The 17,755-nt window shown below is 38.8% G+C and overlaps 1 protein-coding gene and 1 non-coding gene across 2 annotated transcripts; both read left to right on the forward strand.

Annotated features, from left to right (window-relative positions):
- The first annotated feature begins 487 nt into the window (after nucleotides 1-487).
- On the forward strand, nucleotides 488-595 carry LOC148568190 (small nucleolar RNA R71). The gene has a single exon (XR_015881583.1). It is a non-coding gene; the product is annotated as a small nucleolar RNA R71 (small nucleolar RNA).
- A 4,729-nt stretch (nucleotides 596-5,324) lies between these two features.
- Nucleotides 5,325-6,578, forward strand: LOC148568191 (uncharacterized). Its single transcript, XM_088484660.1, has one exon. It carries the CDS (start codon nucleotides 5,325-5,327, stop codon nucleotides 6,576-6,578), a length of 1,254 nt encoding a protein of 417 aa, XP_088340786.1.
- The last annotated feature ends 11,177 nt before the right edge of the window (nucleotides 6,579-17,755 follow it).

Consider the following 17,755-nt stretch of genomic DNA (forward strand, 5'->3'; position numbering starts at 1 on the left):
CACCATTATTAAAGCCTTGTTGAGGCTTTTGTTGATCCTTCCATGAGAGATTTGGGTGATTTCTCCATGAGGGGTTATAGGTGTTTTCGTAAGGTTCACCCATATAATTTACCTCTGCTATTGCAGGGTTCTCAAGATCATAAGCTTCTTCTTCAGAAGATGCCTCTTGAGTATTGTTGGGTACAGCTTGCATTCCATTCAGACTTTGAGAAATCATATTGACTTGCTGAGTCAATATTTTGTTCTGAGCCAATATGGCGTTCAGAGTATCAATTTCAAGAATTCCCTTCTTCTGAGGTGTCCAATTATTCACAGGATTCCTTTTAGAAGTGTACATGAACTGGTTATTAGCAACCATGTCAATGAGTTCTTGAGCTTCTGCAGGCATTTTCTTTAGGTGAATGGATCCACCTGCAGAAGTATCCAATGACATCTTAGCTAATTCAGACAGACCATCATAGAATATATCCAGGATGGTCCATTCTGAAAGCATGTCAGAAGGACACTTTTTGGTTAGTTCTTTGTATCTCTCCCAAGCTTCATAGAGGGATTCACCTTCTTTCTATCTGAAGGTTTGAACATCCACTCTAAGCTTACTTAGCTTTTGAGGAGGAAAGAACTTGGCTAAGAAAGCCTTGACCAGCTTATCCCAAGAGTTCAGGCTATCCTTAAGTTGAGAGTCCAACCATATTCTAGCTCTGTCTCTCACAGTAAAAGGGAAAAGCATGAGCCTGTAGACTTCAGTATCTACTCCATTAGTCTTTACAGTATCACATATCTGCAAGAATTCAGTTAAGAACTGAAAAGGATCTTCAGATGGAAGTCCATGAAACTTATAGTTCTGCTGCATCAGAGAAACTAATTGAGGTTTCAGCTCAAAGTTGTTATTTCCAATGGCAGGAATGGAGATGCTTCTTCCATGTAAATTGGAATTAGGTACAGTGAAGTCACCAAGCATCCTCCTTGCATTATTATTATTTTCGGCTGCCATCTCCTCTTCCTGTTCGAAAATTTCTGAAAGGTGCTTGCTGGATTGTTGTAATTTAGCTTCTCTTAGTTTCCTCTTCAGAGTCCTTTCAGGTTCTGGATCTGCTTCAACAAGAATGTTCTTGTCCTTGCTCCTGCTCATATAAAAGAGAGGGAACAGAAAAATAATAATAATAGGGATCCTTTTTGCCCAGGTATAGATGTTCCCCTGTGTGAGTAGAAGAAAAGAAGAAGAGAAAATCTGAACTCAGAGAGAGAGAGGGGGTTCGGATTTTTGGTGAGTGAGGAAGAGATGTTAGTAAATAAATAAATAAATAGAAGAAGATGAGAGGGGAAAGTTTTCGAAAATAATTTTTGAAAAAGAGTTAGTGATTTTCGAAAATTAGGAATGAAATCAAATTAAAATTAAAAATTAAACAATTAATTAATTAAAAAGAATTTTTGAAAAAGAGGGAAGAGATTTTCGAAAATTAGAGAGAGAGAGTTAGTTAGGTAGTTTTGAAAAAGATAAGAAACAAACAAAAAGTTAGTTAGTTAGTTGAAACAAATTTGAAAATCAATTTTGAAAAGATAAAGAAGATAGGAAGTTAGAAAAGATAATTTAAAATCAAATTTTTTTGACAAAGATATGTTTTAAAAAGAAATGATTAAGAAGATATGATTGAAATTAGTTTTGAAAAAAACTTGAATTTTAAAATCAAAATTAATGACTTGACTCACAAGAAATCACAAGATATGATTCTATAACTTAAAGTTTGAATCTTTCTTAACAAACAAGTAAAAAACTTGAAATTTTTGAATCAAAATATTAATTGTTGATGATATTTTCGAAAATTATGAAGTAAGGATAAGAAAAAGATTTTTGAAAAATATTTTAAAAATTTTCAAAAATAAATAAGAAAAATGAAAAAGATTTGATTTTTAAAAAAGATAAGATTTTTAAATTGAAAATTTGATTTGACTCATAAGAAACAACTAAATTTAAAAAATTTTTGAAAAAGTCAAATCTAACTTTCAAAATTTTAAGAGAGAAAAAGGGGAAGATATTTTTTGATTTTTGAATTTTTAATGATGAGAGAGAAAAACATGAAAATGATGCAATGCATGAAAATTTTGGATCAAAACAATGAATGCATGCAAGAATGCTATGAATGTCAAGATGAACACCAAGAACACTATGAAGATCATGATGAACATCAAGAATTTATTTTTGAAAAATTTTCAAGAAAAGAAAACATGCAAGACACCAAACTTAGAAATTTTTCATGTATAGACACTATGAATGCAAGAATGCATATGAAAAACAAGAAAAGACACAAAACAAGAAAATATGAAGATCAAACAAGAAGACTGGCCAAGAACAACTTGAAGATCATGAAGAACACTATGAATGCATGAATTATCGAAAAATACAAAGAATTTTTAGAAAAAATGCAATTGACACCAAACTTGAAATTGACTCAAGACTCAAACAAGAAACACAAAATATTTTTGATTTTTTTGATTTTATGATTTTTTTTTTTGGATTTTTCAAAAATTAATGTGAAAAAAGAAAAATAAGGATTCCAAAATTTTTAATATGAATTCCAGGAATCTTGCACTCTTAGTCTAAAGCTCCAATCTGAGGGTTAGGCATGGCTTAATAGCCAGCCAAGCTTTAGTATGCTATTACATGCATTGAAGTGATTAGTTGAATCCTCAATCCACAAGAATTTGGATATGGCTTTACAGCCAGCCAGGCTTCAACATGTTACCAAGAAACTCTAGAATTCATTCTTAAAAATTTATGAATAATTTTCGAAAACAGATGAGAAATTTTTGAAAGATTTTTGAAAAATTTTTGAAAATAAAACAAAAAGGAAATTACCTAATCTGAGCAACAAGATGAACCGTCAGTTGTCCAAACTCGAACAATCCCCGGCAACGGTGCCAAAAACTTGATAATGCGAAATTATTACTCAGGTTGTAAAATTTGTTGTTCGTTCTCTCCCTGGTAATGGCGCCAACAAACTGGTGCACAATACCATGGTCCAAACATAACTTCACAACTTCACACAACTAACCAGCAAGTGCACTGGGTCGTCCAAGTAATAAAACCTTACGTGAGTAAGGGTCGATCCCACGGAGATTGTCGGCTTGAAGCAAGCTATGGTCACCTTGTAAATCTCAGTCAGGCGGATATCAAATGGTTATGGAGTTTTCGAAAATAATAATAAATAAACAGAAAATAAAGATAAAGATACTTATGTATATCATTGGTGAGAATTTCAGATAAGCGTATAGAGATGCTTTTGTTCCTCTGAACCTCTGCTTTCCCAATATCTTCATCCAATCAGTCTTACTCCTTTCCATGGCAAGATTTATGTAAGGGCATCACCGTTGTCAATGGCTACATCCCATCCTCTTGTGAAAAAGGTCCAAATGCTCTGTCACAGCATGGCTAATCATCTGAGGTTCTCGATCATACTGGAATAGGATTCACCCACCTTTTGCATCTGTCACTACGCCCAGCACTCGCGAGTTTGAAGTTCATCACAGCCATCCCTTCCCAGATCCTAGTCGGAATACCACAGACAAGGTTTAGACTTTCCGGATCTCAGGAATGGCCATCCATGGGTTCTAACTTATACCACGAAGATTCTAATATCTCAGACTCGGTCCCCTGTATTAGATATCTAAGAGATATTCATTCTAGCTTGTTTGCATGTAGAACGGAAGTGTTTGTCAGGCACGCGTTCATGAGTGAGAATGATGATGAGCGTCACATAATCATCACATTCATCATGTTCTTGGGAACGAATGGATATCTTATAAGCGGAACAAGTTGAATTGAATAGAAAAACAGTAGTACTTTGCATTAAATCATGAGAAACAGCAGAGCTCCACACCTTAATCTATGGAGTGCAGAAACTCTACCGTTTGAAAATACATAAGTGATAATGGTCCAGGCATGGCCGAATGGCCAGCCCCCAAACATGATCAATATGATCCAAAGATGAACTAAAAAATCATTAGATGATCCGAAGATGTCAAATACAATAGTAAAAAGTCCTATTTATACTAAACTAGTTACTAGGGTTTATAGAAGTAAGTAATTGATGCATAAATCCAATTCCGGGGCCCACTTGGTGTGTGCTTGGGCTGAGCTTGAAGTTTACACATGGAGAGGTCATTCTTGGAGTTGAACGCCAGTTTGTAGTGTGTTTCTGGCATTCAACTCTGGCTTGTGACGTGTTTCTGGCGTTTAACTCCAGACTTCAGCGTAGAACTGGTGTTCAACACCCTTTTGCGTCGTCTAAACTCGGCCAAAGTATGGACTATTATATATTTCTGGAAAGCCCTGGATGTCTACCTTCCAATGCAATTGGAAGCGCGCCATTTTGAGTTCTGTAGCTCCAGAAAATCCACTTTGAGTGCAGAGAGGTCAGAATCTAACAGCATCAGCAGTCCTTCTTCTACCTCTGAATCTGATTTTTGCTCAAGTCCCTCAATTTCAGCCAGAAAATACCTGAAATCACAGAAAAACACACAAACTCATAGTAAAGTCCAGAAATGTGAATTTAACATAAAAACTAATGAAAACATTCCTAAAAGTAACTAGATTCTAGTAAAAACATACTAAAAACAATGCCAAAAAGCGTATAAATTATCCGCTCATCACTCACCTATCACTCTCTCTCTCACCCCCATTCCCAAAGTTCTATTTTCTTCTTCCTTCTTTTCTTTTCTATCATTATTATTATTTTATATGTTATTTTTTTTCTTTTCTTCTTCTTTTCATTATTCCTATTTTCTTTCTTCTTCTTTTCCTTTTTACATGGTGTTAGAAATTTACTTGAGTCATTTTTTCTCATTATATGCTTGTGGATATTTGCATATTGTTTGGCAATTATATATTATTTTCTTTAAAGTGTTGCTTGCATGTTAACTTTAATACTTTCTTTACCTTATTCACCATGCATGCTATGTGTTTGTGAAAAAGCTCCTATGGCATTAGGCACTTCTCTCTTATACTCTCTACTATTTAATGCTTGCTTTTTCATAAATTCTCTTTACTATTGTATTAATTAAATTTAATTGTCAATACAAACATGGTAATTTATACAAGTAATGCTTGGTCTATGCAACTCATGCCCTTTTCCGGCATGCTAATAAACACCTTGCATCCACTTACCTTTCGATGCACTGGCTATTTTTCATTGCTGGCTTTTCACATGTACTCGAGAGCATGTGTTAATATCAATTACATCCTAATGTGCATCCATCACCACTCTTCCGTTCTCTTCCTTGCTATATATCTATTTGAATTTAATTTACTTTCTCCTCCCTTTTTCAGGATGGCCACCAAGAAAGGAAGGGAGAAAGCAACTCCTAAACCCCTAGCAAGAAGAGGAACTAAAAGAGAATTAGTGGCAGAGCCGTCTTTAACCGCAGTCAAGCTCTCAACAAAAAGAGTTAAGAGGATAATAAAGGTTGATGAAAAGGAGAAAGCCTTTCCAGCAAAGGACACTGCACGATTTCCCAATCGCTACTGTGAGCAGATGTTCCCTATCCTGGCAGAAAGGAACTATAATAATGAATACCTTCTTATCCTCCCGTCCAATATTGCTACCTTTGTTGAGCCGCAAATTGAACGAAGACAATGGAATTTCCTACAGAGACAGCCAAGGCAGGTCAATCTTTCTTGGGTAGTTGAGTTCTACTCTAACTTCTACATGCCAACCCTGCAGTCTGTTTATGTCCGGCAGAAGCAAGTCCCCATTACCGAAGAGGCCATTCAACAAGCTCTGAGTCTTCCACCTATTACAGAAGGAATGGACGCCTTCCAAGAAGCCGCACTTAAGCGCCAGAGGTACGAATTTGACTGGGACTCCGTTCTCAGAGTTATCGCCTTACCTGCCAGCCGTTGGATCTACGGATACCACCGTACCCGCCCTAAGGGAATATTGGCTTTGGCACTTACCTTAGAGGCTCGTGTATGGGCACAGATCATGTCCCATTATGTCTTCCCGAGCACTCATGAGTCCTCCTTCACTGTGGACATGTCTGTTCTACTCTGGTGCATCCTTACAGACCAACCTCTGAATCTCTCAAGACATATTCGGAATGCTATGGGACACGTACAAATTGCGGGCAACTTACCTATCCCCGCCTTGGTCTCAGATCTTGTCTCAGCAGCCGGAGTCTCCTACAGGGCTGGGGACACCAAAGCCGTGCTTCCACGGGATGATCAGTATGTCCCTAACGGGAAATACCTCAGACTTCCAGCAGCCACTACAAGTCTTCTTACTGCTCCAGTTGAAGATAATCCTTCTTCAATACCACAAGCACCTACAACTGATGAATTGCTCCAGCAGATAATCAACAAGTTGGATCGGCAACAACACAAGGCTAAGTTGAGAGAGCGCCGTAACAACCGAAGATTCAAACACCTCAGGGAGCTACTTAGAGGAGATTGCAGAGACTCAGACACCCCGGAATCCACTTCTTTTACCAGCACAGGGAGTCATGATGGTCCCGATTGTGGAGATACTGCTACCAGCCCACCCCTGTTCCTGACAGATGGCACGACGGACGGTGCAAAGACTTAAGCGTGGGGAGGTCGGTCAGTACCTGACTTCCGGAGGTAATTTCTCTTCTCTAGCACTAATAATTAGGATATTTTAGTTAGATTTTCTTTCTTTTATAGAATAGAATAAATTGCATAGATTAGGATAGTTGCATGCATATTCTACTTGATTGAAAAGACAATAAGTTTCTTTTAAAACTCTATCTTTGGAACAAAATTTCACTAATTTTTCAAAATTTTTATGATAAATTTGCTTGAGTTGTATTTGGAACATGATGTTTGAACTAAAGAACACACAACCTGTGAAAGATTTGAGCCTTCATGTATGGTTACATTATTTAACCATAATTATTTCATTCTTGTGTGCTTACCTCTCTATGATTGTAATCTATATTTTGTTTTATCTTATATGTCCAATATTTATTATATTTGCATGCTTGCACATGATTGAGGCCATTATTTGTTTAAACTCACTTATCCAAATTAAGCCTACCTTTTTCAATTACCTTTGTTAACCACTTTGAGCCTTTAAATTCCATTTGTTCTATATTTTACCACATTACTGACCTTAAGCTGAAAAATAATTGTATATCCCAAATTGAATCTTTGGTTAGCTTAAGATAGAATTGTGTGTGCTAGTTAAGTATGGGAAATTGTGGGAACAAAAGTTGTTAAGGGAATGTGTCATGAGAATTTAATGGGAATTTGGATACCTACTCATGTGAAACTATAAGAATTAAAAATCTATGTGCATTGATAAGCTATATTTATTTTTAATGTCAAAAAAAATTATATATATATATATATATATATATATAATAAGGGGATAAAATTACCCCAATGATGAATTAAGAATTCAAAAGATCAATGCACATATGATAAAATCAAAATAAAAAGTTGATACATGAGTATGGATTGAAAAAGGAAATTCTGGGTAGCTAGGTATGAATTCTGAGATTACATTAAAAATATACAAGTTGGGTTGGAGTTTGGGTTAATTGAAGATTCAATTTATCAGCTCACTTAACCAAATGTATATCCACATCCTCACCTTGGCCCCATTACAACCTTGAAAAGACCTCATGATGTTTGCATTGGTATATTAACTGTAGTTGATTGGTTAGGAGAAGAACAAAAGTTAGAGAGCATGATTAGAGAAGGATAGAGTGATTGCCCTATACACTAGAGATTAGAGCGTACATACATTATCAGTGAGGGTTCAATGCTTGAATTTCCATGTTCCCTGCTTTCATAGGCTATCCTCTTGCATTTTTATCTATTTTACTGTATAATGAGAGAATTAGTGGAATTTGATTTGTAATTGTTTTGAAGAGCTTATTTACTTTTGATCAAGTGGACAAGAATCATATAGTTACATTTATTTATATATATATAGGATTGCATTACATTTCATGAGTTTCTACATGTTCATACTTATCTACTTTATCTCCTTCAATTAAGCATGAGGACATGCTAATGTTTAAGTGTGGGGAGGTTGATAAACCACTATTTTATGGTTTATATTGTGTTTAATTGTGTGGTTTTATCACGATCCTTACCCACTTATTCATTAAATTAGCATGCAATTATAATTCCTTCATGAATTTATTACATGTTTGAAAACTGCTTCCTAGAGACTTTAATTATGTATTTTTAATTCTCCTTTATTCCATTCGATGCCGTGATCTGTGTGTTGAGTGTTTCAGACTTTACAGGGCATGAATGAGTTGGAGATTGGAAAGGAAGCTGGCAGAAATGGAAGGAACACAAGAATTTGAGGAGATAACTAGCGAGAAGTGACGCGGTCGCATGGCTCACGTGACCGCACGAAGGAGAGCAAATCGCAGTGACGCGGCCGCATGGCTCACGCGGCCGCGCGGATTGGAAGAGCTAAAGCGACGCGGTAGCATAGACGACGCGAACGCGTGGCAAGGAAAAGCGCGAATGACGCGTCCGCATGGGTGACGCGATCGCATGGCATGTGCGATCTGCATAATCTGCAGAACTCGCTGGGGGTGATTTTGGACCTTATTTTGACCCAGTTTTTGGCTCGGAACAGCAGACTAGAGCCAGAGAACATGCAGAAACTAAGCACAACATTCATTCTACACAGTTTTCAGTTTTAGATCGAGTTTTACTCCTCCTCTAAGTTTTTTTTCTTTAGTTTTTAGGATTTAATTTTCAATTGGTTTTAGAATTGGAACATTGAGAAGAGTTTGTACTTCATCAAGACTTCGTCATTCTAGTTCGTTCTCTTAACTTGGTTTTATTATTCCATGTTCTTTGCTTTGCTCAATTTTGTCAATTGAATACTTTTATGATTATTTAATACAAGGGTTATTTCTTTTATTTTAATTCATTTTAATTTCCAATAATCATGTCTTCTTTTAATTCCCTTTCATGTGTTATGGATTTATTATTTACAATGAGCGAGTAGTTTCCTCACTTGATGGGGAGTTGAAAGAGTAGAAAATTGATGGTTTAGAGGTTATAGAAACTCTCGTTGTGAGTATAGTTACTAAACCAAGCAATCAACCTTTCTTACAAACGTGTTGGTTGTCACAAGTAACAAACTCCTTTAAAAATTGTTAACCGAGTATTCAAACCTCGGGTCGTCTTCTCAAGGAACTGCGAGGAAGTGTGTTCTTATTATTGGCTATAAAGGTTGTAATCGGGGTTTAGAAGGTGAGAAGCAAGTAATTTAAATGACGAGTGAATTAAATGGCAAGTAAAAATAAATAATAACTGTAAAACAACTTTTGGCAAGATAAGGGAAATTAGAAGTCCAACTTAGTTACCCTTTTCAACAATAATGAAAGTTGTATCCTAATTCCACTTGGTCAACCTTTACCAGAGCAAAGGAAAGTCAAGGGACTAATTAAATTGACCTTTGAATCCTAATTATTTCCTAAGAAAAGGTTGGGATTATTTAAGTTCAACTCAATTAGCAAGATAACGATTATCAATTATGTTGAGTTTAATAACTGTTGAGTTACTGAATTTTTAACCAAAAGAAAAAAAATAAATTGCTGAAATAATAAAAGTGTCCTTAGATGGGAAGCAATGGCAACTTAAATCAAGAGAACAATCATAAACTGAAAATACCTCAAATTATCATTAATTCACTTAGAAATCTGTAACATGGAATAATTCTTAGATCAATTTATAATAATAATCAATTCAAATGTTGGAATAAATAAATAGAAGTAATACTAAAAGAATATTAAACCTGGATCCAGAGTTATTCTTAAAACAAGAAGAAATCCTAAATCCTAAAAGAGAGAGAGAGAGAGAGAAGATCTCCCTCTCAACTAAATCTAAATCATTGAAAGGTGAAAATATACGAGCTCCCTTTGAATGGAAGCATTCCCACACTTTATAACCTCTGATCTATGCTGTCTATACTTGGATCTGGGCCAAAAAGGGCTTCAGAAATCGCTGGGGGCGTATTCTGTAATTTCTGGTGCGTGGCCTCTGTCACGCGTCCGCGTGGGTCACGCGGTCGCGTCATTCGGAGCTTTTCCTTGCCACGCGGTCGCGTCAGTCATGCGACCGCGTCATGTGTATTCTGCTTGAGGCGCGCGGTCGCGTCAGTCATGTGGCCGCGTCGCTGCTGATTCGTGCTTGTCACGCGATCGCGTCATCCATGCGATCGCGTGGATACCAGTTTCTTTAAAGCTCCGTTTTGCTTCCTCCTTCCATTCTAGTATGTTTCCTTTTTCCATCGTTTTAAGTCATTCTGCCTTTAGAAAATCTGAAACTACTTAACACACTAATCACGGCATTGAATGGAAATAAAGGTAATTAAAATGATTAATTTTTAAAGCTTAGAAAACATGTTTTTCATTATATGACATAATGAGGAATGGAAAGTAAAACTATGCAATTAATGTGAATAAGTAGGTGAAGAGTTGAATAAATCACTCTAATGAAGCACAAAAGAACTCATGAAATATGGGTTTATCAACCTCCCCACACTTAAACACTAGCATGTCCTCATGCTAAATCCAAGGTAAATAGTTAAGGTTAAAGTGATGGAATGTTATGAAATGCAACCTATGCTAAATGCATCTACCTAATGAGTCATGCAATTCTAATTCATCCACTCATATATAAAGCTTACATGTAGCTAAGTTAATTCACATTCTCAAGGAGTTGTGTATATATATATAGCCAACCCTTAAATAATAAAGCACTTTAGCAAATGAGATGGGAAAGAAAATATTGTACAAACTTGCAAAACAATTAGTAAATTTTGAGCATAGATATATGTTGATGAGTTATTGAACCCTCACTGGATTTTGTGTTTACTCTCTAGTCACTCAGTGTTTATTGGGTTTATTCACTCTATTTTTCTTTTTATTCTTAATTTCTATAGCTTTGTTTTTCATCTAACCAATCAACAATTATAGAATATAGTCATACCAAAAAGTCATGAGGTCTTAATTAAGGTTGTAATGGGGCCAAGGTAAAGGTAAGGATTTATGTATAGGTTTAAGTGAGCTAATAAGCGAATCCCTAATTAGACTAAGATCTCACCTAACATACACATCTAGTAAAATAAAATTTCTTTACCTAATTTCCCATAATTTCCCACTTATTGTTACATGCTCATGTTTCACTTTTTATTTTATTTTTTTTATTCCATGTGCATTGTTTTCATTGGGGAATTTTCTTTTTGTATTCCCTTTTATTTAGATGCTAAAAAATAACTTTTTTTAATGCACATGATGATTAAATCACTTAGATTTTCTCATGAGCATGCTTCCCAAATTTTATTTTATTCCTTTTTACTTTTTCTACCCTTTTGTTTCTATTACCCATGTTCCCAAAAGGTCTCCCACATTTAACTCTATTCATAATTTTCTATCTTAAGCTAACTAAGGATTCACTTGAGATTTTCCTTTGTTTTTCTGCTTAAGGCTAGTAATTTGGCTAAATAGAATAAAGGGGTTTTTAAAAAGGCTCAAGGGGGTTAACAAGGGTGATGTAAAAGGTAGGTTGATTTGGGGTGAGTGAGCTAAAATCAAATGATGGCCTCAATCATTCTCTTGGTATGTATCTATTCTATATTCTATAATTGGACATATAGATTAAAGCAAAGTAAAGAACATCAGAATAAAAAGAAATGTGACACACAGAAATGAAATTATGGTTTGAATGCAACCATACAATTTAAGCTCAAGACTCATAGGCTGTGTGTTCTCTAACTCAAGCATCATATATCATTCATATATTGTATGCAGGTTTAGTTAAAAATTCCCATTATTCTCTTGAAAAAATTATTTAGGGTAGCTTTTAAAGTTTTAATGTTCCTCCTTGATGAAATGTCGTCAACTAACATGTAATGCTATATATACAAGGTGTGGGTTGTTTTGATTCTGTTAAAGTTTCTAGTTTACTTTCTTTTTATATTTTTCTATTTAAACTATACTATCTTATGCTAAAAAGGGTAAACTATACTAATTAATCCACTAATAAATCAGAATTGCAAACTAAACTAAATAACTAAACTAAACTAAATAACTAAAATATGAACAAAAAATGCAAAATGTAGAAAATAGAGTAAAATACACAAGTAGCAATGTATAAGTACTCAGAAAATAACAGTAAAAGAAAAAGAAGAAAATACAGAAAAAATATCCAAAATAAAAGAAAAAGTATATAGTGGTTCACCAAAATAAACGCCAGAGATGGCGACCTCCCCACACTTAAAATGAAGCATCGTCCTCGATGCTCAATCAAGCCTGGCGTGAAGGAGTGTCATCAATGGTAGGGATGGTAGCTGGGGTCTCCGTGGTGGTGGTGGGCTGAGGTTCTAGCTACTGTGGATGTGGGACGGACTGGAGCGGGATCTCTGGATCTGCAGCCTCTATCTGGGACATAACCTCCTGATGCGGGGCAGCCTGCTCTGTGGCTGCCTGCTGATGAGTCTCCGCCTGGGAATGAGGCTCCTCCTCGTGCTCATCCTCCTCCTCGTGCTCATCCTCTGATGGCTCTGAAGGGGTGTCGGGCTCGGAGGGGATGTCGGTGCCCTGTCTGATCATCAGCTTCAGATGGGAATAGCGTCGCCTGCTGCGGTGCTCTAATCTCTCATACCGGCGCCTGTTACGGCGCTCCATCTGATCAAGCTGGCGGAATAGACGGTGCACGAGGTGATAGACCGGCTCAGAGGCGGGTGGAGGTGCAGTGGTGGCAGCAGGGGCAGCTGGGGTAGCTGTGGATGAAGAGGGTCCAGCAGACGGAGGGGCTGTCTTATCAGTAGCAGTGACAGGTGGTGGTCTGTAGCCTAAAGCAAGGAAGTTCCTGCTGTGCGGGATGATCTTCCTGCAGTCCGCTGCTGGGGGTCTCTCATCGGCATCCTCCCAAGGCACATCAGCCTGACGGCCTAGCCGTGTAACCAGGTAAGGAAAGGGGAGGGTGCCTCGTACGTGGGCCCTGGCCATATGATGCCGAATAAAACGAGGTAAGTATATGTCCTTACCCTCCAGCACACACCAAATAAGGGTGATCATGGTAGCCGGGATCTCCGTCTCGTGAGTACTCGGCATTACAAAATTACTCAAGATCTAATGCCATAGCCGAGCCTCATCATTTAAGTACACTCTCTTGATCCCTCAAGGCATAGTGGTGTTCTGACCCATCTCCCACGGAACAGCAGGGTCGAGAGCTATTCGTGCTTTTACGGCATCCCAGTCAAACTGCATCTGGCCCATGTCCTCCTCAGCCTGTGCAAAACCATCTGGCTGATCGGACTTGGCTGGGAGCTGGAGAATGGTCTCTATGGCTTCCTCTGTGACCATAATTTGTTTTCCCCTCAGGTTCACTACATCAAGGGTAGTAAGGTAGTAGTTGCAATATAATTCCCTGACCCAAGATGCATTGACCACTGTCAGTGGTCTCTCCAGAAAGAACCAGCCCCTTTGCTTGATTTGCTCAGTAGTGTATTGCTGGAGGGCCTCTGGAATCTTCAAGGTACGTTCCAGGTATAGATTTCTGGAGTTTGCAAAAGCCTGGTACTTCAGCTCACAGTACCGGTTTGCAAATTTTATAGGATCGTTTGCAGGAAGCAGCTGGTTAGCTTTCTCCTGCGGTGTGAAGTTCTTCTCCTGCCATGATGAATCGTGCATTAGAACAATGATGGACTGGGAGGATTCTCCTCTTTTGCACTTGCCAGTGGCTTTGCCTTTACCTTTCCTGTGTGAGGCAGACATCCTGAAAAATAGAAAATCAGGAATGGATAAAAAAATAGGAAAGCAAATAGGCAATTAAACAAAGGAAACTCAAAGTGGTAAGGGAGAAATAGAATAAGGAAAATGAGTAATTGAAATGTGATTGAATGAATGTTAAATGGAAAGAAAATAAGCAGTATGCCACGGTTAGAAAGTTAGAGGAAAGTGAAAATAATCAGAAAAGAGACCAAAAGGGTTAGTATGGTTAGGATTTGAAAAAGAAATTAGTAAAGTAAAATCAGTGAGTTAGGAAGGTAAGTGGCATAGAAAAATTCCATATAACAAGGATTCACAGGTAAGAATGGAAGTACTCATAATTGAACAAGCAGTTTATGAACCAGGAAATCAAAAAGGATGAGAAAGTCTGCCATAGCATGCATGTAAAGGTTTGGGTAAAGCAAAGTAAAACAGATTTCAGAAATGCCAAACCAAAACATGAATGAAAATAATTTAAAAAATTTGGGCAGCATTCCGGCTAAAATTGGATTGTCCCGGAAAATAAACAGCAATTTAATCAGTTCATATGAATTAAAAAAAATCAAGCCGCATGTACATAGATATAAAATAAACATAAAAACTCAATGTAAACAGCAGCAACATACAAGAAAGCAGCATACGAATCATGATTATAGCAGCAACAGATTTGCACATAGGGTAAAATAGAAGTAAGAACAGTGCAAGTAAACAGACCTAGATCCACTAACCACAGCCTAAGCTACCTAACAACCTAAAAATCCACTACAACATGCAAGTCTAACTATCCTAATTATGAATATAAACGGAATAAAAAATACAGAAAAGTGACGAACAGATAAAAAAATGGTTGCGTGTTGCGGAACCTGGTAAGCGGAAGGGGTGGAACAGGGAAGAAGGTGGCTGCGGCGGCGTCCGGCGCGGTGGTGGTGCACGGCGACGCGGTGGTGGCGGCAGAGGGGGTTGGTGTCGGAGAAAGGATTTAGGTGGTGGGTGGTGGTTGGAGGGAGAGGATAGGGGTGGGAGGTTGTGGTTGGGGTTGCTGGCTGAAGGGGTGGGGCGCGGTGGATGGCCGGCAGAGGTGGGCGTTGGTGGCGGCGAGCAACGGTGGAAAGGGGAGGAGAAAGGAAGAAGGAAGGAGAGAGAAGGGGAGGGGGTGGTACGGTGGTGGTGGCATCTGGGTGATGGTGCGGTGGCGGCTGGAAGGTGGTGGGTGGTGGTTGGAGGGAGAGGAGGCAGAGAAGGGGAAGAGGGTTGGGGGTGAGGGCTGTGCGACTGATAGGGTTCGCGGGCTGGGGAGGTTATATTTTTCAAATCCACGCGGCCGCGTGGGGCACGCGGTCGCGTGGTTGGGACGAGAATGGGAGTGACGCGATCGTGTGGGGTGCGCGATCGCATGAGAGGGGGAAAGAAGGGTGACGCGATCGCATGGGTCGCGCGATCGCGTCGCTGGAAGTCGTGCTAAACGCACGACTCCAGCGCCGTTTTAGCACAACTCTCTGTCTCCTTTTGAGGCGATGTGCAATCCACGCGACGTGATCGCGTCGCTCACGCGGTCGCGTGGGATTGGTATTGGGTAAGTGACGCGATCGCATGGGGCATGCGATCGCGTGGGCCAATTTGTGTGAAACGCACAAGGGCCGCACGATTTCAGCCCAACTTTCTGTTCGGTGGATCCTTACGCCGATATATATATCATGCGGCCGCGTGGGTCACGCAGTCGCATGGGTGGTGTTTTTCGCGACATGACGTGATCGCATGGGGCACGCGGTCGCGTCGTGCAACCTCTTTTATTATTTTTTTTATATATATATGCATGAAAAATGCAGAATGCAATGACTGTCATGAATGCTTATGCATGACTCTAGGTTTAATAAATAAAAAGGAAAAATGAAAGCAATTAACAAGAAATAAGTTGAAAAAGAAGCGACCATACCATGGTGGGTTGTCTCCCACCTAGCACTTATAGTTAAAGTCCTTAAGTTGGACATTGAAAGAGTATCCTGTTATGGTGGCTTGTGTTTAAATTCGTCCAAAAATCTTCACCAGTGCTTGGAATGCCAATAGCCTCCGGGGTCCCAAACTAGGCATGTAAAGCTTCTGCGCAGCTCTGAACAGATATCCAGCCTCCCGGGATGACGAATGTCAGAACATAATCCATGATCCCAAGCTGTGTTTTTAGATCCGCCTCCATTTTGATTTGTAAGTTTCCATTCGGGCGGGTTAAAGAGTAGAATCTCACCGTGGCGACCAAACGTTCTCCGTGATCCATGCAATTGAGCACGATACCAATCCATGTACTTCGAGGTGAAGCGTGGAACCTTATTGAACCTGGTGCACCAGCTCTGAATACGAGCCATTTCCCTCTTACTCTTAAAGCCGCAGAGAGCTCTAAGCTGGCCATCTGTTTCAAGCAAACCATATTCAAGTGAATAAGTAAAATTATAAGTTAAGGATTGTACCCACTTGAAGCTTGTATTGGGTGGCAATGGCCTTGGGATAGGTGTTTTTGGTGGTTCTGCAAGTTCCATTTCCTTGTGCTCTTCTGTGAATTCTTCCACTTCCTTGCAAAGATCTTCGATTGTATCTGTATTCTGGTCAAAGTCTTCTGCGTCTTCCTCATCACTTGAGTCATAGATTGGATGTTGAGAGAAATCTACCTCCGCATCATCTTCATATTCACTTGGGGAAGATTCTTCGATCTCAGAGAATTCACTTGCGGACGCAAGTTCATCACTAGGAGCACTAGACTTGTGACTATCATCATCAAGGAAATTTGCTTCTTGGATTATTCCGTCTGATTCTTCGTAAACGACTTGCCTTGGAGATTGTACGGTATCCTCCTTAGCATCAACTGTAGTGTCTTGGACAGAGTTTTCCTCAATTCTGTATTCCCAAGGAAGTTTAGCATCGCCTAGATCTTCAACCAACTTTTCTTTTTGAACAATGACAGCTTCTTCCACTTGTTCTAGTACGAATTCATTTTCTGTCTTGTCCACTGGAGTCTCTAGCATTTCTTTCATGCTACGCTCTTCATCGGGCTGTCCACATGGAGCTGTGGTTGATCCTTGTATATTTGAGCGCCTAGTGGCCCATTGAATTAGTGCTTGCTCCAGTTGTTGAATGGTTGTTTGAAATTTAATCATTGTTTCTTTCAGGCAATCCTTTGCTTCGCGGTTTGCCAGACTTGGACATGATACAAAGGAAAGTGGTGATGATTGGGAACGATTGGATTGATATTGGGGTAAGGAAGGATCATATGATGGCGAATGGTGAAGAGAAGCTTGTGAGTGTGGTGGTTCGAGGTTTTGTTGAAAGGATGGTTCATATGCACGAGGTGGGGCTTGTTGGTAGTTACAAGGTTGTCCACCATGTCTTACAGCTGGGTATGCACGGTAGAATGGTCTTTGTCCAGGATATCTCGGAGGGTGTTGCCACCAAAAGGTTTGATTAGATCCTCTTGGTTCCATCCATCCTTGATTGGTCTGACCTTGATGCACATTCCTGCTATAACTTCTATTTCCTTTAACAATATTAGAACCAAACTCAAAACGAGAGGGGTGAGAGTTCATAGTAGCAAATAAAGAGAAAAAGGAAAAACAACAATAAATAAACAAGCAAAAGAAAAATATTTACAATAACCAATAATAAGGCACACGTTAGCAATACCCCGGCAACGGCGCCATTTTGAAAGAGCAGAAGATTGATGGTTTAGAGGTTATAGAAACTCTCGTTGTGAGTATAGTTACTAAACCAAGCAATCAACCTTTCTTACAAACGTGTTGGTTGTCACAAGTAACAAACCCCTTTAAAAATTGTTAACCGAGTATTCAAACCTCGGGTGGTCTTCTCAAGGAACTGCGAGGAAATGTGTTCTTATTATTGGCTATAAAGGTTGTAATCGGGGTTTAGAAGGTGAGAAGCAAGTAATTTAAATGACGAGTGAATTAAATGGCAAGTAAAAATAAATAATAACTGTAAAACAACTTTTGGC

Source organism: Arachis ipaensis, chromosome B4 (genome assembly GCF_059453495.1).
Source record: "Arachis ipaensis isolate K30076 ecotype BB chromosome B4, ASM5945349v1, whole genome shotgun sequence".
Classification (NCBI taxonomy): Eukaryota; Viridiplantae; Streptophyta; class Magnoliopsida; order Fabales; family Fabaceae; genus Arachis; species Arachis ipaensis.

Excerpts from the sequence above, each read along its gene's own strand:
- LOC148568191 (XM_088484660.1), top strand. The coding sequence starts at position 5,325 with ATGGCCACCAAGAAAGGAAGGGAGAAAGCAACTCCTAAACCCCTAGCA.